We start from the raw sequence: 24,142 nt of genomic DNA, 5'->3' as shown, positions 1-24,142 counted from the left end.
TGAATTATGCATATCACTCATTTGTATAACTATGATCTAGCCAGGAAGTGATGCTGTGATCCTGTCGGTTGAGTATACCTAATCCAAGTAGTCACATTTATATTCACCGATACTGCTGCACTGCTGTGTGAGCCGACAGCCTCGTGTATCTGAAACCAATATGGCAGGGATAGTGACTAATTGAGAATTATCTCACAAGGACCAGAGGCCAATGACAGTGTCCTTCAGGCCAAGCCTGATAATGTTAAATACAATAAGATGACAACATGTGGCTAAGCTTGCCGTTACCCATTAGACAGTGGATCAATCTCAGATGTTAAGCCCGAGACCCCAGCGAGGCTTTGGCTGCAGCTGTCAATGATTCACTAGGCAGTGAGAAATGGTATTTCATGTGTAAACAAAACTAAGCCAATACAGGCGGCATTATTTTTTTTTCGCCCTCTGCAGCCCACCGTCATCTGCAAAATGGCCCAGCTTCTGCTGAAATGCTCCTTGTCATTTGTCACACTTTCTGCAAGGTCAGAGTCCAGGAGAGGGTAAACTCGCAGCTTTATATATAACTGATGCCTCGTACAGTTCTGAATGGGCATGTCCATGAAACCATGAAGAATACGATGGCAGGCATCTTCATCAACATGTCAGAGGCAGCATCAAGTATCACATCATGTTTTGTTTTTGTTTTTTTTTTTTACATTTCACCCCCCCCACTTTGACGTGCCAACACGTAAAGGGTTATGTCTTGGTGGAAGCATGAAGTAGTTGAGCTTCAAAATAAATACAGCCTGTGTACAGCCGGAGTATATTTCTTCAAATAACATTTTGAGCTTCATCATGTTTGGTCGTCAGGGGTGGAGAACGAACAGAAGCCTGGATAGTAATGACTTCCAAAGTTAGCTCAGAGGACATCAGCCAACCAATCCACAACAAGAAGGAATCTGAGACTGTCAGGCATAAGATTGTTTTTCCTGTTACTCACTATTTGATTCTTTTGGCCAGTTGTTTATAATGTGCCACTTAAAGAACTGTTGCATGAAAGCAATATCGCACAACAATTAGGATTTTACCTGATTTAAGTTGCCCTTGTTTGCATGAAAAGTAATGTTGAAAGTAATGCTGAAACCAGAACTAGGGATGGACGATACCGGACTTCTAAAATTTGATAGGATACGAATACTTTTTACTAGAATTGTATCTGTTCTTTTTTTCGAAAAGAACAAAAATGATGACATATAAAACAAAACAAAAACAAAAGAAAAAAAAACTGCACTTGAAGGCATATCAAGTGACCCATACAAGCCATTACAAACTAAAAATAGATAGTACAGCAAAACATTGATTATGGTGATAACTCTGCATCCCTGCACATTCAGATCCATAAAAATACTATTGTTCAGACAAAAGTTGTCTAACTACACAATGCTGACCTGATAAAATGAATGAAAAACTACATTTGTTCATTAATTTTCTACTGCTTATCCGTTTCTGGGTCACAGGGAGTGCTGGAGACAATGCCAGCTCACTCTGGGTGAGGGTGAGGTACACCCCAGACAGGTCGCCAGTCCATCACAGAGCCAACACACGGACAGACAAAGACCAACAAACACTCACACTCAGACTTATGGACAGAGTTAGAGTTACCAATTAACCCAAACATGATGCCTTTGGAAAATGGGAGGTACCTGGAGAAAACCCACGCAGGCACAGGGAGAACATGCAAACTCCAGGCCGGGACCCAGGCCGGGAACCAAACCCACAACCTTGTTATTGTGGGGCAAAAGCACTAATCACTATGCCACCATATTTTGTGAAACTAAATTTTTGCATAAATAAAGACAAAAAGTGCCTTTATTCAATCAGATATGTTTTTTCACATATTCATGCATATCAGAGATATTATTTATACAAAGTTATTTGAACATGTTAAAAAGTGAAACTTATCATACTTTGCGGTAGCAGTGTGTCCAAGCCGGCAAACCTCTGAAGGAGGACTGTTCTGCCCCGATGAAAGGTTAAACTAACAGCCACTACAAACCTCACTGGTTACGGACTTGATGTCAGACTTTTAATGTGATTTCTTTTACTTGAAAAAAATGGCAGAAAAAATATTTTCCATAATGTGGTGTGTGTAATAGTATAGAATACATTTTCACATTCTTTAATGCTCTCCAGTGATCTTGGTGCTCATGTTAAATCGGCAATCACAGCATATTGAAGTGACTTAAATTGTACTAGGGGCTGCACAGTGCATGCATCCTCAGTTCTTGTGTCTCATTGGTTTCACAGTCTTGTGACATAGACCAGCTAGATATAGTCTCTCTGTCTTAGCAAATTTTGACTGACTTTAGTCACTGAAAAAATTTTTTCTTGCTACTACCCATATTTTGTAGGTATCAATATTTCTAAATAGGAATTGATACCAATTAATAGCACTGACAGAAAGAAGAAAGGTTTGGTGCTGTGGATTCTCACAAGGATATGTTTCCGAGACAGACAAGTTTGAAATATAGTTGACTTCACACCATTGTTGGTGAAGATGCCATTACAGTGTTGGACCTGTTTCAAGCTTTGTGGCTTGTAAGGTGTGTAGCCATGGGGAACGAGGGTCAGTGATAATCTCTGGTGTCTTTGGAGTCTGAATCAGGGACACGAAGAAACCAACAATTAGTGAAAATGATCTCTGTGACTTCGCTCAAGGTCTAACGCAGACCCATCATGTGACATATACAGATAAAATGCAGTATGAGACCTATAAATATACTTCCAGTGCAGTGAGGAGGGAAGCAGTTCTGTCATTTCTGTTCTCATTAGGGGCCTGATGTAATAATGTGTTTTTTAAATTAAGTAGTATTATTGCTTAAGTTTTGAGGAATCAAGTTTTCTTGTCATCTTCTTCTTTTGACACAGATGCCTTCCAAACGTAATCTTACCACAAATGACTCCCGTTACTGAATCCTAGTAAATAATGAAAGATGCCCTCTGTTGATTTTACACTTTAAGGTGATTCAGTACCTCAAAAGTACGACTGTACATTGCGTATCTCAGAAAATTGCACTGAAGTTAAAGGCTCAAGTTGTGTTTATATCCCGACTTGAAAATATGCTCTTGTGCACATCCTCATTCATCTTCCATTGTCAGTTAGGTCCCGCTGGAATTCATGCATGGGTTAACACCTTCACCACTATTTACTCCCTACCAACAAATGTGTCCCATTATCTTCTGTGGTCTACTCAACTGATGAATAATTGATTGTAGTGATGGAGTGTGATGGAATTTGTCCCAGAGAGAGAGCCAGGTAGAATTACAGTCTGAGTCAGATAAATTAAAAGAGGGCTCTAATCACTGTCTGGTTTGAAAGAATAAATAACAATTGATGGAGGTTACACAGGAGGCAGGAGTTTGCACGCATTCAGGCATGTGATCTTTCTCGCTTTTCATGACACAGAGTTTCAGCATTGGGCACATTAATGCCCCTGCTCACCACAACTTGTCCTGTAAACCCCCAGAATGAAACTGGAACACTCACAGAATAACTAGTCAAGATCAATAACATGGAGATTAAAGCATACGGATGAGAGAGATTTGCCTTTGCAGATTGCACTTCATTTCATCAGAGTAACATACAGTAACCACACTTGGATCACACCCGGCCCTTTGACTTTAATAGTAAAAACAGTAAAGTGTAAATTGTAAAAAAGGCAATGGATGCTTGTCAATCACCCTCCCTAAGAATTTCCTTAAATATTGGTTGTATTGTTTATATCTGATGTGTTCATTATAGGAAATAATAAAGCATGCTTTTAGTCTTATTACCTCAGGAAGTTGATGGTCCAGTTCTCGTCTCCAGTGTCCCAAAACCCAAACCTCCCTGAATGAGACAGAGCATGGTGTGCTCCACCTGATACACTTGTAGCCTTCGTTTGCCGGCTGCCTTTGGTGATAATCTGTATGTCTGTTACTGCACCTCCTTCTGTTTACATTCATCTTCAATTCTAATTAGGCTCAGATTTGCTTTTGATGTTTTTTTCTCTGTGTATTTTGCAGCTGGGTGGCATTGCACATAAAAAATCCATTAACATGGGAATGGAATGAAAACCACGATGTTCTGCAGCTACCACTCAAACGCATGCATGCAGTGTGTCTCTAGTGTTGAATGTGTTTGCGTACAGTAGAATGAAAATGAAGAAGCTTGTGTTAACAAAGTGGAAAAATAATACAAGTGCTAACACAATTAACAGAACCAGGCTACAGTATGTATGCTAATGGGCATAAACATTTTCTGATTTGAAGCCACAGACACTGATCCTCGGTGCTGCTCAACTCTGTTAGTTGTTGCTATTTCATTGTACAGTTGTGTGTTTGGGGGTCGCTTGATGGATTTTAGCTCTATTGACATTTTGCATTGACATTTAAATACACGCAATTATACAATCACTGCAGATGCAATGTAGTGACAGCAGCTCATCATTTCCCCTGCACAACACAGACATGCTGAGAGAGATGAGCTGTAAGCACCACATTAGCTGTCAGAGTCCTACAAACTTCTTTGGTGTCATGTTGCTCAAGAGGGACAGAGGTGAAAATGAAAAGACGCTGTTAATGTGGCAGGCCTTTGTCCATGTGCTTTTATTTTCAGCCTTCAGAGAGAATTAAGTCAAAGGCTTCCTGCCCAATCTGTCAGGCGTTTATTAATAACACTGTGTGTTCCTTTGAGGAGTTACAGACTTGCACTTGAAAGTGAAATAAATGAACAGATTTTGAAAATAGATTACAGACGAAAAGAGAATGCTGCGAACAGAGGAAAGAAACTACTCTTGAGTTAAAGTCTTTGTGGAAGTCACATCTATCATTATTTTTTCATTTTAATTGAATCATGTGTCCAATCACATTCATGGCAAAGAGGAAAGGTTTCCCATACTTGTTAGCTTATTATTTAATTTTATTCTTTTACAAAATAGCCCATGTAGGCTCCTTCAGTCCTCTACTCTACATACCTTTATTGAGAAATTAATTTCCTCTGATGAGGGTCTAATGATCATGATAAAGCCAAGTTGCTGTCTCATTCCCTCTGATGACCTAACCGTTTATCAGGGACCTTTCTATGCTTCTGCAATAAAGGTAATTCAGAAACTAAGCTGGTCAAAATTCTCTTAGTGCTTCTATCATTGCTCATAATTAGGTCAATAAAGTGAGGATGATGATTCAAAAGTGGCTAAATAGGAAATTGGGGGAGAAAATGAGATGGGGAGAAATTGCAGCGGGAAAGGGAAAGAGAATCTCATGCATGGAGGCACAAGGGCAATTTAAAAGTTGCCGTCAGTTTTTCAAGGACACATCAGCCTTTTGTGCTATTAATGAAATGAGCAGTGGTCCAAGTCCTGATAATAGACTAGTCTTATGAGTCCAGTGGGGGCTGTGAGTAATGTAAAACTGCGCCCATGTAATACGTGTCTGTAGCTGCGCTGATGATGATGATTAAGAAAGTCAAAGTGCTCCCCTGCTATACAAGAGTGCAAGCTGGAATATATATACACATTAATGTGTGTATATTACATTTCAATACTAAAATGTATTTGTTTATATTGAGTAAAACATTTTAAAAGTGATCACTTATACCTATAAAAATATATTTATGTGACTGTAACATGTTATGTTACATAAACGTGTCCATTCCAAAGCATGTTAAAATATGTTTTTGAAAACAATTTCCCAGAATGGGAAGATTACACAAAACATATATATTACCTATATTTGTATAACGCATTCATGTTATTCCATTAAAATAAATCATATAGTCCATATGCGGCCTGGAGGTGGACTCCATTTTATTTATTTTTTATTAGGGGACATTCACGCCACATATTAAATGTGCTTGCTGTGGTGACTGTGAAATAACTGAGGGTACTTCAGTTTTAATTGGCTCGTCAGTCAGTATTTAATTACAAGTCATGACAAAGCTGAACCATGTTGATTTCAAACCATCATGTCAAGTAGCTGGATTTCAGAGGACAACACAAGAGAGAGATAGCAAAAGTTTTTTGTGAATGTGGGTCCTAGCTCATTTTTATTTTCACTCCTCGCCACCCAGTCTTGGTGTAGCATTGGGTTGGGGTCTATAAATCACTGCATTTTATCTGCAGGCTTTCGTGTGTAATTGAGGCCCGGAGATGCTGTAGAGTGGAGAAGTATACAGATGTGAGGCTTAATTCACCTTATCAGAGGCAGCACATGTGATATAGACCCATTTTAAGACCCTCTAATATTTGAGCTTCACAAACTCTCCTGGATAGCTATTTCACTGTAGATAATATCCAACACAGGATACTCTAATGTCACTTAGGTTATTAACACCAAGCCATCTCTGTTGGCTGAACCCTACTGTGTATCATCTGCTGGACATATCAACATCGCCGTATCGGGGTCATAACAGATGAGTTCACAGCAGGAGGAGTGACTTCTGACCCAGGCAGACAGAACGATGTCAGGTCAGATGGTGGCATTGCATAGAGAGGCTTGGCCAAGGGAGCGACTGATCCATGCAAAGGCGTGTAATTCTGAGTTTCAATTCTTGTAGAGTGTGCCCGATGCAAATCTGTTCACCTTGCAGAGGATTGAAAACACAAAGTTTCAATGTCACCCACCTGAATAGGGAGAGTAAACAGTGTGTACAGTGTGTACCACACATGGTCAGGATGGAGTTGTACTGCTACACCTTCTCCGTATTTACATCTGAACACATCAGGCTTTTCATAACATTCGAGTGTGTGAATCTCACATCTGTAAAACTAATGGATTGTAAAGAGACTGTACCAAGCCTCACTCAGCAGGGGCGGGAGGTGTTATGCATCATAAAATACACTTCTTTCCAACAATATTACAGTTTAACATTCCACATGCAGTTGTGCAGACATGTCTGTTAGAAAGGCCAACCACTGGAACATAATCCTCAAACCCCAACCCTGCAAAGCGTACATGCCTTCCCTGAGTTCACCTATGAATAATTAGTCAAAGCTAAGAAAAAAAGCTCCCAATGAATAAAAAATCAATAAAGAATTAAGAGTAAACACAAGAAACTTGTGACAAAAAATGGACCAGACTCAGTCATTAACCACCTTACAACAAACTTTTTTTATAGAGGGTGCAGGAGGTGGAGGACAAGCTACACTAGCAGATTCAGCAAACAAACTCACCTGGACAGTCCTATAATCAAACCAAATCAAAGCAATACAGGCCAACTTACCTGGACGAACTGCCTGGTCTCAAAGAGGCTCAAACAGGCCGCAACCTCCACTTAAACACATTTCCTCTTCCTCTGCTTCTCCCTAGAGTCTGTCTATCTTAAGAGCTCCCCCTGCTGGGCCCCCAGCTACTATTACTTCTTCTAACCCAAATCCACTGACTGACTTACTGCCTCATCTGACATTTCTTTAACTATCTTCCTCACCCTCTGTCCCCTTCCTCCTAACTCCTTCAACAAAGCAAAAACAGCTCTGGTTACAAACCCTCTACATCCTACTTCCACTGCACAAATCCTAACCTTCCATCCTCACTTCTCAGCATCCTTACCTAGATCTGCATACATGAGCTTTTTCCTTTCATATGCTTCTCCAACTGAATCCTCCCACAGAACAGTCAGCTCTATGAAATATACTCTCATTCTACTCCTAGACCACAAAATGATATCAGGCCTTAGCTTTGTACAGGCTTTCCTCCCAAGTCCACCTGCATCTACCAGTCACTGGCATCCTCTAAGCTGCCTTGCCTCCTTGTTATCTTATTAACTTTCCCTCCTTCTTGAACAAACTGAATTGCCACTCTCTTTGCCTTAGACCCTCCTAAATTTGCCTGCCTCCGTATATCTTCAATGCCTGCAGCTAAGCTTTTTAAAATTTGGCTGTGACGCCACGTGTACCATTCTTGTGACAGACTAACCTTACAACCTGACAAACTGTGCTTTAGAGTTGCATAACCTGAACACAACAAACATAGCGGGTCTCCATTTACCCAGAGTTTTAAGTTCTGAGGAGTTGGCAATACATCATATGTTGCCCCAATCAAAAATCTAACAATATGTTCCTTCATACTCCACAGCTCTTTCCAACTAAGCTTTTTCTTCTCTACACCTTCCCAGTTCAACCACTGTCCCTCAATCTCTGTATGCCTAAGAGTTGCTTTTGCTTCCTGCACTGCCATTCTTGGATTCCATTTTCTCCCCTTGGTTGGGTTTGGAGCTAACTACCACATCTTTACGCCCAGATAACAGGAGCTCTGTCCTAACCTTACTACATTTAAACTCCTCCACTAGACTACTACTGGGAGCTTCCCATACACTGCCACAGTGGTTAAACATCTCGGAACACCAAACCACTTCCTAGTGTAAAAGTTTACTAGTCTTTCCATTTTCTCTGCAGCAGATATTGGAATCTCATATACTGACAGTGGCCACACCAACCTGAGAAATAATCCAAACTGCAAACACCAAAGCTTCAACTTTCCTGGAAGTCCTGATTTATCTATTCTATCCAGTCCCTCAGCTACATCCTTCCAAAACTGCACTAAATGTTCTCCATCATGCCTTGCACCACCTACCTAGGCTCTTTACTGGTTTTTCCCTAATTATTGGACTTTCCTCTTCATCTATTACAAACTTTCAATCACTTAATCTTCCTCTACTTATTGAGATATTTCTAGACTGACTAGGCTTGATTTTCATACTAGCCCACTTTAATTAAGTATTTATTAAGTCTCTCAAGTATTTGTTTCATACATTTCACCGTTGTAGTTACCAGTGTCATATCATCCATGTATGCCCTAATTGGTGTAAGGCACATCCCATCCTGCTGCCTGTCTCCACCTTCTACAAGCTCTAATAATTACCTCCATTGCTATTGTGAATGCTAGTGAAGAAATCGTACACCCTGCAATAATACCTATTTCTAGCCTCTGCCAACCTGTTGTAAAGCCTGCTGCACTTAAAGAAAACATATACCGTATGAGTGTGAAAAGCAGACGCTTTGTGCACATTGTGATGAGACTCCGTGTGTTTACCTCTGCGGTACTGATGATTCAATCAGTTAACCAAAAAGAACTCTTTTGGCCGACAACAGACTTATCCTTAAAAATACTGATTTTTCTTTTTTTGATGTTTGATGTGTATTGAATAAAAAGAGATTTGGTTCTCAGTGTAAATGTATGACTTTTCCTGTATGTCCACAATGCACTATCCCCTTTTTGTCTTCCATTTAAAACCATTGTGAAAAGCTTTTTTCACAATCATCTTGTTGAAATTTATTAGGACATATGTATGAACACACTGGCTGGTTATACTGCTGAAGTTTGTAGTGTCTCTTCATCTCTCCCACTCATCAGCAGTGATGTCTTCTGTCCACCTACCAGCAGATGATACATCTTGAAGATCAAGCCCCTCCCCTTGACAGTCATGAAACTCCAGATCATTTTTCCTCTTTGCCACTCTAACCTCTCTTGCCCTCTTTCTCTGTAGGACCTGGGTGGAGTGAGTCCTCCTCAGAGGAACTGGAAAGGGATTGCGATCGCTCTGTTGGTCATCCTGGTAGTCTGCTCCCTCATCACCATGTCTGTCATCCTCCTCACCCCAGGTAACACATGAGATAGGGTACACTACTGCTAAAATACCACATGTAGTGATGATGGAAAACAGTGTCAGATGAGCAGATTATACTGGACCACAGTTGTAGAGTCTAAACTTCTGTACGTGCTTTGAAGCGGTTGTTAAGCTTACTGTGTTTGGTTAAGTCTTGGTTGGAACTTAAGTCTCACACCACTGGTGCTGTTTTCGGTTGCTCTCTGTGAAATGTCTCTGTTTGACTTACACTGTCTGACTGACCTGCACCAAACTAGAGACAGATAAAGTTGGAGAGCGGCAGGTGAACACGATGCAGCTTCAGCAGATGTTGGCCAACGTCCAACCACAGCTGAAAGCAGGGTGAATTTTGTGCTTACATTTGTCAGGTGGCCAGACACAACTTCAAATGAATGACAGTGTTATTCTTTGCATGCTGTGTGTGGATAAAATGCATTCCAAGAGCCTTCAGCAACTGTTCTATTGCAGCTTCATGCTAACAATTTTCAAAAACAAAACAATTTCCCTCATCAATCTGCACCAGCTCCGAAGGCACTAGAGTTAATTTCAGCTGACTGGGAATTCTCTTGGTGAGGGTAAGACAAACTCTGGGTGAGAGTGGGTTAAAGTGGATGTTCCGCTGCAGAAAAGTAAAGTTTATTGAAAGATGGTCTTATTTGGAGGAAAATATATAAAGCAGGCTAGCTATGAGGGAGCGTGGCTACAGTGTGATTGACAGGCTATACCATGCAATCAGAATAAAGTACAGAGTGCAGAGACTTCCAAACAGCAGCGAGAGAGGAGACCAGGAACCTGTTGGTCACTATAACTGAGCTCCAGAGACCCGCACTTTACAGTTATAAAAACAACCGCAAATATTGCTCAGATTTAAAATCATCACCACTGTCTCCACTGGCTGCAACCCCCCCCCCCCCCCCCCCCCCCCCCCCCGCCCCTCGCCGCCCCCAACCCCCACTCTGTGCATTCCATGGTTGGTTAGACTTTCATTGCCTCCATAAACAAACATGCTGTGCAGAGTTGTCAAGGAAAGCCAATATGGCTGACATTCAAAATGACTTGGCCCTCCTTTTGTGCTGGCATTCAGCAGCTGTCCAATTCAGAAGGAGCTTTCTCTTGGCGCATACTGTCTTTGCTAAAGGCAGAACACTTCATAATTAAAAATGAAACACATCCAGGGGCTACGTGGATCAGTTTGAGTGCTTTTCTAGCCCACTAATGATCATGTTAGTGAACATATGAAATTTCACGGTGACAAAACACTATTAGATCTGCATTTTTTTTTTTTTTTACTATCATGGGTGTGTGTGTGCATATATATATCTTCTTTAAAAGCCACTTCAATAGATCAGTTTCCTGTAGTGACATAAACATCCAGCTGTCAGCATTTCTGTATTGTCATAGATATGCACAGGCCATGTGATGACTGCCTTAATTAGGTTTTTTATGCTGCAGGAAAGTTTAATTGAAGTTTAATTGAACTGAACTGAAAATTTTAATCAACATAAACCATGTTAGCAGGTAGAAACGTTATCTTTTTTTTTCCTTTTTTACAGAAAATTTCAGCAAGTGATGGCCGAGAAACTGATCTATTCAGAAATATCCAGGTAGAATAAAAAGAGGAAAAAGCTTTTTACAAAAGCAATGGTGGGCACATCACCACAACTACTGTAAGGCCTGTTACATTAAAATCATTTGAGACATTTATTCTTCGGGTCCACTTTATTTTGACAACACAAGACCATTGAGCTGACACTTAAAGTGCTTTCCAAAAGAACGATTAAAATAAATAAAAACAAGTAAAAGAGAGGCAAATCTACTAGGTAAAGAAACATGTGCAACAAAGCAGAAAATCCGAAAGGCACAAAGGCACAGTACATACAAACTCAAATGTTAGTGAGCCAAAAAAGGTCAGTGGGAAAAGTATGTCTTAGCTTAGATTTAAAAAACAGGGATTGAAAGAGTTCATCTGCAGCTGCAAAAGCTCTAATACCTGATGGAACCAGGGGTGGTTGAGTAACAGAACAAAAGTTCAAAGAAAGTACTCAGGGCCCCTTACATGACTTGTTGAATGGAATGATTTCACATCATTGAAATCGACACGTACAGTATTTATGATATATGATGATGCCATTACCTATGGATATTACTCTATGCTATTGTTTTCACTGTTACAATTAACAATCAACATCATATACAGCTGTTCCGGCTGTTGTCATGTTTCAATGGATAATAAAGTTTTGTAAGGTCTAGAGTCTGTAAAGTTCCTTGAGATCATTTTTGTTATGCTTTTCTATTATACAAAATTTTATTCAGAATGAGTTGGAGTACTTATTTATTATTATTATTATTATTATTATTATTATTATTGCAGTCTAGCCCTGTTAGGGTCACCCTGGTTCCCGCCACAAAACAACAACAACAAACCAGATTCACTATGAACCTAACATGAGAAGCTCACTGCTCTGAACCTTGATTTTCTGCCTATTCTCAAAAGTGTATTCCAAAAACACATCCCATTGAAGCTGCTTATTCTGTTTGACTCAGTTAGTGTTTATTTTGTGCAATTATATGTCACAATATTTTCTGTATTTTTTAATTTTTTTATTTGCCTTGTACTTTTACATTGTCTTATACTGAACATATTAACGTCTTTTGTTGTCTTTAAAACTGGGTTATGATCATTGTTATTGTTACATAGTGAGTAATGATAATAATTTAACAACCACCATTTCTATCAGATGTCAAAGCTTAAAAAAGCACAACTGGAGTATTTACCAATGTATTTTATATAGTGGGATAATAAATTAAAATGTTTCGAGCCTGTCTTAACGCAGATCTTATTTCAATCATCAAACCAAAATCACATTAAAAAAATCCAAATTCCTGAAGCCGTCTGTACCAAAGTCAGCTAATGCTGAAGAATCATTTTGACTGTTCTAGACAGACCTGATGGACATAATTTCAGTTCTTTGTTTCTTTCACAGCTGACAACCAAGCTGGAAGTGACACCAAACTGACTGTGGAGGATTTGTTCAAACCTGAGATCAAGGTCCATGACCCTGAAGCTAAATGGATCAATGGTGAGTGTTGCTGTTAGCTCCTGCAGCGTTGAAATGAGCTGAGCCAATGAAATGGACAGTTACAGTTACATGGAGATTCTGATTCTGCTTGGTGATTTCTACCTTTATGTACATCAAAAATAACATGGTGCTTAATGTTTTTGTTTGCCCGGAGACTTAAATGCCTGCACTGGGGTGACATTCTGGTTAAAGGCCTATATTACCTGTCCCTAACCTCCTTCGGGCTGCTGTCCATGCATTTATACCAGACACACCTGGACGCCTTCTCGGCACGACATCTGGATGAGTTGTATGAGTGTTTTCTGCAGAAGCAAACAATATTTCCTTTTGTTCAAGAGCTGGAGGATGGCAGCTTTCATTCTGTCTGCTGTCTCTCTTGCTTTGTAATTGAAGCTCCCTTAAACAGCCGGCAGACAGTTTTAACCAAGGCTGACACATTTCACCCACCTTGCATCTAGTTATGCAAATTTGGATGTTGTGATTTATTTTCCCTCTACTGATTTGCATTGTGTTTATTTCTTATTTGCCTGTAGAGGATCATATGTTAAGCCTGGGGGGCTCTAGCTGAAAATAAACCACGTCAGGTGAAAAACCAGTGAAGCTGATTGTGGTTTTGCTTGAAGGATGGCAGGAGATAAGGATGCCTCAGAGGAGGAGGATGGCAACAATTGTTCCCATATTACTCTCTGCGTTTCTCCTTTTCTGCAGAATACTATGTTTGTTTTGGGTTTCCTTGTTTTTCTTTTTCACCCACTGACTGCGTGACTCCCACTCCATGTCCAGGGGCAAGAGAAAGAGGTCAAGCCTTTCTGTCCATCAATATTTCATTCCTGGATGACATTTTTCCACTATCTTTGCGACGGCATCTCATTCCCTGAAGTGACCTGGGGCCTGACAGAGGGAGAGGCAATGATGTGATGCAATGACGCAGTCAGAGAAGTTAGCTTTACAGAGCAGTTAGTGCATGGATGAAGAAAAAATTTGATTTTCTTTTTCCTGAGACTGAGGTTTTGGAGGTTTCAGATTGAAAGTTTTTCATCCCTGTCTAAAGAGAAAATGTGAAGGGCCACTACATGTAGTCTAATGGATGATGGGATGCATAAGCCTCAAGAATCATATCTAACATGAAATCTAGATTACATTAAAGGAAACATGTAGAGAATAAAATCCCAGATATCATGCACATTTTTCATGACTTCATATTTAAGTATTATTTTCATTATCTCATATATATTATGAGTATGATAACAACATTAATTAATTTTCACACAGGCATTATTATTATTATTATTATTATTAGTAGTAGTAGTAGTAGTAGTAGTAGTAGTAGTATTAATATTGGTATCATCATCAGTGATAATAATATTAACAATAAAAGAATGTTCTATCTGATGAACATGATGCATATCATTCATCAGGTACGACAGTGAAAACAGAAGCCATTACAAAGTAAACTATGTAGTTTAATTCTTAAATATCTCCAACTGGATGGTGGTACAGTGAATTCTGGGTAAATTAGGGCTTTTTTCAAAATGGCTGATTGAGGTACCGCTCAACTCTTTTTGAATAATGCAAGACATTTTACTTTCAAAATTCAGAATTCAAAAATCTTCTCCAATGTCTAAAATCTCTTTGCCTATTCTTCTCCCTTCTCCATAACCATGTTAACAAATCACAAAATAAGTTAATATTGGATGCTACTGTTCATTGATGTCACTCAAATTAAGAATTTGTGGTGTTGAATTTGTTTTGCACATGACTCATCTCCAATCCAGCCAGTCTGTCAATTGCCTTGTTTTGCCCGGTCTTCACTGTCCCAGCCTTAAATAACTATCACACCCTGAAACAAATTCAATATGGCATTGAGTGGCACCAGGGGAGCAACAGGGGACATTTCCCTCTACATCTATGTGCCTACCTTGGGCGTTTTTTGTGCACAGTTTTGAGTCTGCATATAGCTACCACAATAAATCTGCATGCAAGGCAGGCCAGCTGGTGGAATAGCTCCCTCACGCTGAGAGAGCAGATGCAGGAGTGGATCAGGCAGGTGAAGCCTCGCTGCGATATCTGTGACTCTACTGAGGCTAACAGGCTCACTTGTTGAATTATGTTAACCAACACAATGTTGCTTTAGAGTTAAATAAAACTTAGTTACTTGTTGAAAGCTGGTTTTATATAAAAACCGATGCTGTGGGCCAAATTTAAAAGCGTAAATAAAAAAATTGTCTGTCCACATGCTTTTTGTGTTTTACTGGATTGACCTAAAAACCTGATGTGGATGTTTTGTTGGATTTTATAATATGTTGTGCATTTAAGTCAGGACCAACAGAGCTAGAACAGCATTTTCTCCTTTGGTTCAGTATGAAAATCTATGTGCTGTGTGTGGTTGCATTGTTTTATTACTCCATATTATCACTGGTTGTTTTTCACATGGTGCCTTTATGGTGTTGAGGCTAAGTTGGTCTATAGTTTTGCATTGGGTGTGATTGATTTGTTGCCATGGTAACAATGAAGTGGGCCTGGGGATAAGGTGTCTTATATTTTGGGTTCAGTGACTATTTTTGTGAAATCGTCTTACTCGTATTAGACTGATCTGTAATTGGATCACAGACTGGTGTTATGTATCTTTATGAAGCCACCAGGTGCTGCTCAGAAAGTGCATCTCTTTTCAGTAAATTAACACCTTGGTAATAAGGCTTGATTAAAAAAAAAACCAAACAAAAAAAAAAACACTGTGTGTCTGTTTGTACAGGCTGGAGCATGTTTGCCAATTGATTTTGGTTGAGTCAGGCGATTGTTTTACCTTGGTGTGGCTCCAACAGTTTGACTAACCCTGACCATCCCATTTTTCCTTCAAGTGGTTCCACCTTTGAGCTGAGGTTTGTTTGTGTCTCATTCTCATGTAACCTAGGTTGACCGAGCCAAAGAGCATGGAACACTCACTAACTGATCTTCCACCACTTATCCGTTTCCGGGTTGCGAGGGGTGCTGAAGCCAGTCCCAGCTTACACTGTGTGAGGGCAGGGTACACCCTGGACAGGTCACCACTCCATCACAGGGCCAACACACAGAGACAGACAGAGACGAACAGCCATGGAAATGCCGCACAGAAAGGCCTGAAAGGGAAAAGGAGACAAGCCTTCCTATTGTGGGGCAACAGCGCTAACCACTACACCAACGTGCTGCCAAGCATGTAACAACAGAGATAAAATTTTATCATGAAATAGTAAATTCGCTCCCTGCCTTCTTTAAGGGAATTAGTTCTTTAAACAAGATAACCTTAGGTGTATGTGGAGGAGTGTGTTTCAATCCCTGGTCCTGGTCTTTGGCTTATGTTACCCTGGACCCTTTATTGCCCATGATGACCTATACTAAGAAACTGTATGAACATAGGTGAGAATGCGACTGTATGTCAGTTCTACAGCTTCGTATAAATAAAGCTGTTCTGCCACCAGATAACCTCAGTAAACACAGTGAGAGCGGGATTTTATCTAATGCAGTATAGTATCTTTGTCTCCTGCCCATTATTCACTGAAACACAAAATGGACTGTTGCAACTTATCACTTAACATGGCAGAGCTGTCCGTCATCATTTATTCTTCCTGCCTGCTACTCAGGGAGCTCTTTGTGACCAGAGGAGATCAATCAGATCACACGTGTAACATCCACGCAGCAGATCAGAAGAGCCCACTGTACCGCAGCTCACTGTTTCTGATGCTGCTGTTTTAGATGCTGGCCAGTGTTCACCTTTGAGTCTGTTCACATAGTGTCACACTTCCTGTAGCTCGTCTTATGGTCACTTCATGATCTTTTACTGGGACATCGGTGTTTCCTCCTGTGAAGACGCCATGTTTAATCTCCTGTGACTTCATCTTCTTCTCTCTTTTACTTCTTTTTTGTTCTCAAGGATGTCCTACTTATAGTTATGCAAGGTAAGACTTTGAAAGGCACCTCAGCTAAAGTTTTCTTTTATTACTTTAGATTGAAAGCACACGTACCTAAAATTCAGCTGAGCTTTTTTTTTCGTAAAATTATTAATATGTTTTCCTTATTGCTTCTCCAGTAATTTGTGGATTTTGTACATTCACATTCTTTAAAAGAAATGCACAAATATTGACTCCATATTGATGTTGGTTGAATGAGTACTTGATGAATAGTTGCTGCAGTCAGTCAGTTTCTCTGTCAGATTTAATTTGCTGCTTAGCAATTCATCAGCTACAGCTCCTTGGTTAATGGAACTGCTTTTCCACAGTGCATTGTTTCTTTAATGTCTCACCATCTCATCTGAAACACACTGATGATAATGACTATAATCTTCACTAGGTGAGACTGCTGATTGGCCCATTCATCACCATCACATTGTAGCCTATATATCAGTTCTATATATTTGCTCTTGTAGTTGGTCACACTGCCCTGTGTTGTATTATGGGGGGAGGGAAGTGGCATAGCATAAATGAAGTCTGATTCTTTGTTGACACACTCGTCTGCCCTGACCTTTCATGAGCAGCCTTTGTATCACCCTTCCTGCCTCTGCTCCCATCCTGGTTCCTACAGCTGTGAAATGCCAGCTTAGTCACTGGGACCTAAAGATATGTTGTTCTGTAACAGTGCCTGCTGAGACTGATGCTTCAATACCACTCCTCCAGTCTGTTGACTTGACTGTCGCTCATTACTAGACACTTTATAGTTTCACGTCTGTTAACTGCTCCAAGTCTCCCGGGAAAAACCAATGACTAGACCTGAAAGGCACTTCAAGCAGAACCTTTGTGTTTGTTTGTTTTCCTTGCAAATTCGAACCTTTATGGGTTCTTGAGCAGAATTTGATTTGGGACCCTCTAGTCATAGTCTACAATGTAGGTAGACTAGAGTGCTTCATTTATCCAGCGCCTTGTGTAAACAGGCACACCATCACATCTGACAAACTGCAATCTAGGACTTCCTCAGTGACATCATCAGTGATACTTCACGTTGATGATGGACAACATTATTTGATGACAACATAGACAACATTATCCAAGACAACATGGTAGAGTGGAGACATTGGTGACGATGGTGCATTGGTGGATAGCTGGAAGGCAGGTTTGTTACTGAGAGCTGGACAGTTGTACAGTTGTGTGTTTGTCTCCTCTCTGCAGACTCACCTCAGCTGAGCTGTTTGGCCTCCAGGAATATCTGCATAAAGGCAGCTACAGTGTCTTTGTCTGTGTCTGGCTGTGTGAAAATCTCTTTCTCTGAATAGTGCAGGGGACATTTACGTGTGAACCTGAGTCACTTTCATGTGCTTCAAAAGCCAAATCCTGAACAGGTGAGGTTCCCACGGTGTAAACATACCGAGGAGATGCAAACACATCTGCTGAAGGAGAGTTACAATGCTGGTCGAGTACACGTCCTCAACTATGATAAACGCTTCCCCACTTCATTTTAATTACCGATGAAGACTGACTAATGCCGGGTTGATTCATGGAGAATCCCAGTTTCCAGACAACGTATAATCTGCTTGACCTAATTTATTAAGTGAAGCATCCCTGGTCTGTGCCACATGAGAAGTCTTGTATAGATACTGTTGATCAATGTTAAAGTGCATGGCTTTTACAAATCCCTTTTTTTCTTTTTTCAATTCCATCTTTTGTCCGAGTGAGAAGTTTGAAGAATAGTCTGTGAATAAAGAGCATGGATCAGGTTTTACCAGTGGACCAGACATGATCATGCTGTTGGCAATGGCAAATAGAAAATCAAATAAAAAAAGTAGATTTGCCTTGATTTTTGTACCTTTTCCTAATTAGCAGCATGATCGTGCCTATTAATCTTTATTTCCCCGGCACCACTGGAAAAAAGTGTTAGAAGAAAAGATCAGACATGTTCCTGCCAACGATCTGCAAAGTGATTTTCAACATATGGATTGGGACCAAGGAAACAGGGTCGGGAAAAAGCAATTGAATTCTTTTTAGACTGTTTTTCCACTTGTAAGCTCTTGCAGCATCATTCTCAGGGGTTAATTAGGAATTGCACACTTCGATGACTCCCATTAATTAACATTAAACTGCGCTGGGAAATCCTGCTGAAGCGTAAGTGCAGGCCAGATCGTGTGTATTTGCGTATATGTATGTGTACATGTGTGTTTTTGTCTCTGCTGACATGCAAATGTGTGTTGCACATACAGACGTCTGTTAGAGCGTAACGGTTGTTAATGCCACTAGCTAGCAGCTTGTCCCTAAAAGCCTCATGTTTGACACGTTTTATCTGAAGTCTGGATATCCATGAGAATCTAGTCTAATGTTGTATCTATGTCTTCTCTTTTACAAAACAACAGGTCAGTGAGCCAATCAGAACAGAGGATCTGAGCCTCTCTTTTGATAGGCTAACTATTTCTTAAGTGAACCAATAAAAATATAATATGAGATTCAGGAAACCAAATCCTGTTTGAACTCCAGTTCAGCCCAGCAGTAAGTTGAGCCCACAGCTAAGCCTGTTGTGTCTCTCACTCCCTCCACTAAGCTCCAGTTAGCCCGTCCTATTTTTACAGCTCCTCACTTGCTCATTATCGCTGCTCTGAGCTGTGGAAACACTGATAAAAAGGGAGAGATTGAATCCTCCACTGTTCTCCCCATGGCCTTTCTCATTGTGTGCAGTTTCTAACAGAGAGAGCGCCACAATAAGACGCGAGCGCTTCCATTAGTGTAACAGAAGTGTGGTGATTCAGTGCTGCATCTAAATCAGTCTGTTGGTTGGATAGTGGGTCTTTCATTGTTTCGTATAATAACCCAACATGAAAAAGCAGCGAAACAGCTACTGAAATAGAAAATCACACTGATGCCCTCGCTTTAAAAACGGAACTGTCAGGAAGCCGTCATGTCACAGTGTATGATGGTTAGGTTCAGGGAAAAAATGGGAACTAAAACACTACCAATCAAGTGGAGAAATGAAATTTCTGTCACACTCTGTGGAAAGAGCTCTTCTCGTCCTCTCTTGCTTGTGTATGTGTGTGTGTGTGTGTGTGTGTGTGTCTGTGAGCGACTTACAGGGAGAGAGAGTGTGACATCTGAAACAATTGTTCACATCCTGTGGTGTCCAATGAACAGAAAATGACATCATCAGTGTCATTTCACTGCATGATTCTTAACAGTGGAAGGAAAGGAAAACTCCTGTAACTCTGCGCTGCATATTCCGTTTGCCGTTTGCCGTGGAACCACGGTGATCAACAGTGGACATGTTAACATGCACTGCTAAGTCTAGCTCCATTACACGGGCACTGAAATGCTCACAGCGTCTGTTTAAGGGACAGATGAATCTTAGATATCACGTCATTAACCCTGTCATACGGCCCATGATGAGGCTTATCCGCTCTTTAATGCCTCAATCAACCTGAATTTTTTAATAGCTATATGTACCAAAATTATTTATCGTCCCATCTCTACCCCACCCCCACCCCAATTTCTTCCTCCCACAGCCATACATGGATGAGCTGGATGGGTAATGGATGGATCGTGCCTGAGCAAGTCTGCACTTTTCATAATAAACTGCCATGTTACTTTTTTTGCATCACACTGATATAATTTATATAGACCATCCATAACAGATGTATACTGATTAGTTATATATGCTTTTACCAGGTAAATCACAGCAGGAGTCCTTTTTCTGCTCTACAGCATTGGCCAATTTAGTGCAGCTCCATATGAGGAGAACAAGAACCAGACTCATCAGCCAGGAGCCACAACATCAGTGCATTTCAGCCTGTAGCGAAGATGGGCTAACCTTCTGGCTGATCTATGAGAACTGAACTCTCATGTTCAGTACTTGCACATGCCAGCTCATAAATTCAGCATAAATGAAACACTGCTGTCCAAATGAATGCCTTGTGAAACGTGTGTTTGGCACAATTTGTAGACAGAAGTGTGGGAAGAATAGTGCTGAGCAGAAATAACGCAATAATTTCCTGTCAGGTGTGTCACAATCAAACAAGAGCAGTAAAACAGAATTCTGACTGTGGTTATATTCACAGATTTGGATTCGACTCAAAAAAAAAAAAAAAAAAATATATATATATATATATATATACAATCTTATGATGAGATTGTCCACCCTTATGTTTGCACATATACACACAGAGCTGTGTTTACCCACAAACACCATATTCATATCTTCATTTCCATGGAAAATGTGTGCATCTATTTCTGCCTGCATGCTGCTGTGATAACAAGACATCATCTGTTGATGTGTTGGCCTCAACAACAATGCAGTGTAATTGTTAAAGGGCATTTGGTGGGACTCTAATGAGGCAGGATATTGATTGGCTGGGGTTTGGCTTTGGAGGAAGACAGTGATGTATTGGATGGAGGTGGATAGCTGACAGATCTCAGCAGCAGGTCTGCTGTGGGTTAAAACCACCAGTCACAGCCCATTCACACTGACAGAGCCCAGCTCTGTGGCTGTCGCTAGACTTTGCTCCATATGAGGAACCTCAACGTCTGACGTGCTCTCTGTTCGTGCATTTCCAAGAACATTATCCAAACCATCACCAGAAAATTAACCATGTTAAGGTTAAACGGTCCAACTTTACATAGAAGACAGTCCCTTTTTTTTTTTTTTTTTTCCTCTCTCTAAAATGCCTTTTTGCCTCCAGGTTTGCTGCCTTTTAGGCTGGTTTTAGGCCAGTTAAAAGCTATCCATAGCATTTTGTGTCAAGATGGAGAAAGGCAATGGGCTTTCTTTTCCTTTTTTTGCAATTTTTTTTTTTTTTTTTTCTCTTCCAGAAAATAGAACGACTGCTTTAAAATTGCGGGTGCATCACAAATGAAAGTAAAGCACAGTTTGCATCAAAGTGCCAAATGATTTGGAAAGGAATAAATTACACTTTCATGAATAAAACTGCCTCAGAAACACACACATGATGTCTCAGGCCACCTCAGGCACAAGGCAGATTTATAAATAATTTGAAAGTGCCTCCTGAATAGACGGTTAAAGATCAGGGTGCAGAGTCTCAGCAAAAGAAGCACACTATTATGGTGCAGTTTTGAGTTAGTTATAGATCCTTTCTCTAAAAATGCTGTAGGTTTTCTTTGTTATCTGTAGAAATATTCAACATAAAGAAAGGTTTCTTGATGTTCTTATTTGAATAATACACTTCAGCTCCATTTTGATAGACTGTGCGGTGGTACAATCTGAAATGAATAGCTCTGACACAAGTGAAGGTAGCCTGCCAGTGTTCAGAGTGACTCTCTGACTTTGTTGGGGAAACTACCAATAAATACCTTTGGAAGACATATAGTTTAGTTAACTGAAGCTTACAATTTAAACCTAAAAACCATGTTGTCTTTAGGGGGTTATTTCTCTGTGATAGCTGGAACTAGAGATGTCCTGTTTTTTTCTCAGTGAACTCAAGAATCCACACTTTCTTACTAGCCCTGCTCTGCCGTTGTGGAATATTTTTTTGTTGTCATTGAACTCATGAACAAATTTTGTTCAGATTTGGATCAGTCTTGAAGCATTTCTGCTTCTGTCTTTATTGATTCCTATCCTCCAGTTTTGCTTATGCCGTCAAGAGTCATGTCTCTATATAGGACTCTGCTATTGGTGCTAGCTGTCATAGCCAATCAGAGTGCCTCATTCGGAGGCCTGTCTGTCAGCTGTTTGCATACAACCCTGTATTTCTCTGATGTCAGGGATTTATTTACAGTAGAGATGAAGAGAATATAGAGAGAATATATGAGATGAAAAAAAAAAAAGCTCTAACCCCATGGATAACCATGGATGTCATTGCGGTTTCAGTGTTTCGCTGCATGAAAAGAAGTTTAACTACTTGAATCACACTGTACAATGTAACTGTGTCACCAGCAAGCTGCTAGAAAATAATTAAACTTCCAGTTTAATGGCAACGGTTGAAACAAGCACCAGCGTTATATTATGCTTTAAATTTCTCTTTGGATGACTTCTTTCACTATCCGTTGTAGTTTCTAAGGAAAATACAGTTCCATAATGTTTAACGGGTTCAACCAAGTGACTGTAGATTTGCCCAGTAGCAGAGGTTTTGTCATAGTGAACATTTATACTCAACTGTATAGGTCAGTGTAGATATTACTAGAATATAAACTGTATGTATTTACCAACATAAATACCAAGCAGAGTAAATACATTACTATGCATGTTGTATGATATAACAGAATACATTATATACATAATAAACATTGTTGCTGATTTTCATAAATTTCCATAATTTTTATGAGAAAAATCTGACAAACGACATCATTTTGAGCTTATTAATGAACATTGATGCGTTATAGACAAAACAAATAACAAACAAATTAAACCCATAGCAGTAACGGATTAAATGAGTCATTACTTGCACCCTGTAATTTAACATTTTGCAGCACGAAATACAAGATGTGTTGTGTATTAGTATTTGATGCTTTGTGTTGGCATTAAAAAGATAATTAAATGTTAAACTTTTATCATATCCATGTTGTGCTTGGCTACTCTGGATACTAATGACACTGTGTGAATAGCATGTCTTCTGATGAGTGTGTGACGTCACATTAGCAGTTTTTAAATCCATTTGTATAAAACAAAAGGCAAATAGCTAAAGCTATGACCCATGCAGCCCAATCTGAACATCCACCTAAATCTAAAGACCAACTTCTGGTCATAAATTTGACCTACTTTATTTGCCGTAGCTGTGCAGCTCAGTTTTCCACTATGGTGAGGGATTATCCTCGACACTTAACATCTGTTTTGCCCACAGATAAGGTGATATAGCCGAATGTGCCGACAATGTTGACATGTTTATCTTATCATCTAATCAAATGCATTGTGATTTCAGGTTGGGTTAACTTGATGTCGCAATGTTCTCAAATCCTTGTAGTAATTTAACTTGGCAGCTTCTACACAAGAAAATTCATTCAAACCTCCACAATGTAAACATAAAGTAAACTTGAGAACTGTTGCTTCCACCACCAGCTCCTGCAGCTGCAATAGCAGTTAACCATCATTTCAGTGATGATGCATCAGCTCTTCAATACCACTGTCTTTACCAGAATTTTTATCAGGCTGCGTTACTAAACTGTGAGCGTCAGCAGAGACTCCTTTGAGCTGTAGTGCAAATACTTTATTTTACACTCCAGGGAAAGTGAAATGTGATTGGCTCCATGTCCAACAGGAATCAGATCTCGGTGTCCTTTCAACCAATTGACAAGAGGCTATCAGTTGTCACAGCTGTGCTAATATACATTCATTAGGTGGACAGTACTTCCAGGACAGAGGCCAAACACAGAAAATTTGGATATCCTTACATTCCTCAGCTATGTGAATCACAACAGGCATTTATATTTACAAAGATTTTGGCACATTGGAAAAAAAACTATTTATGCTGGTTTCCAAAGCAAAGATTCTTTCTGTCATTCAAACTCTTATAAAAGAACTACTTTCCTTTGTCACGTCCTTGTCCACAACA

At 39.9% G+C, this 24,142-nt stretch overlaps 1 protein-coding gene across 4 annotated transcripts in view; it reads left to right on the top strand.

The window, feature by feature from the left end:
• The window catches only part of dpp10 (dipeptidyl peptidase like 10), a 228,194-nt gene that overhangs the window by 121,615 nt on the left and 82,437 nt on the right, over positions 1 to 24,142 (top strand). For all 4 annotated transcript variants that reach the window (XR_003842333.1, XM_029529724.1, XM_029529723.1 and 1 more), the window contains exons 2-3: positions 9,500 to 9,614; positions 12,604 to 12,699. Coding sequence is in view for 3 of the 4 variants with exons in the window: in XM_029529724.1 (XP_029385584.1) it covers positions 9,500 to 9,614; positions 12,604 to 12,699 (211 nt within the window). In the remaining variant the exon portion in view is untranslated. The remainder of the gene's footprint in view (positions 1 to 9,499; positions 9,615 to 12,603; positions 12,700 to 24,142) is intronic.

The sequence above is a fragment of the Echeneis naucrates genome, chromosome 21, assembly GCF_900963305.1.
Source record: "Echeneis naucrates chromosome 21, fEcheNa1.1, whole genome shotgun sequence".
Classification (NCBI taxonomy): Eukaryota; Metazoa; Chordata; class Actinopteri; order Carangiformes; family Echeneidae; genus Echeneis; species Echeneis naucrates.
The sequence above is the reverse complement of the archived record's forward strand: the minus strand, read 5'-3'. Positions and strand labels throughout refer to the sequence as shown.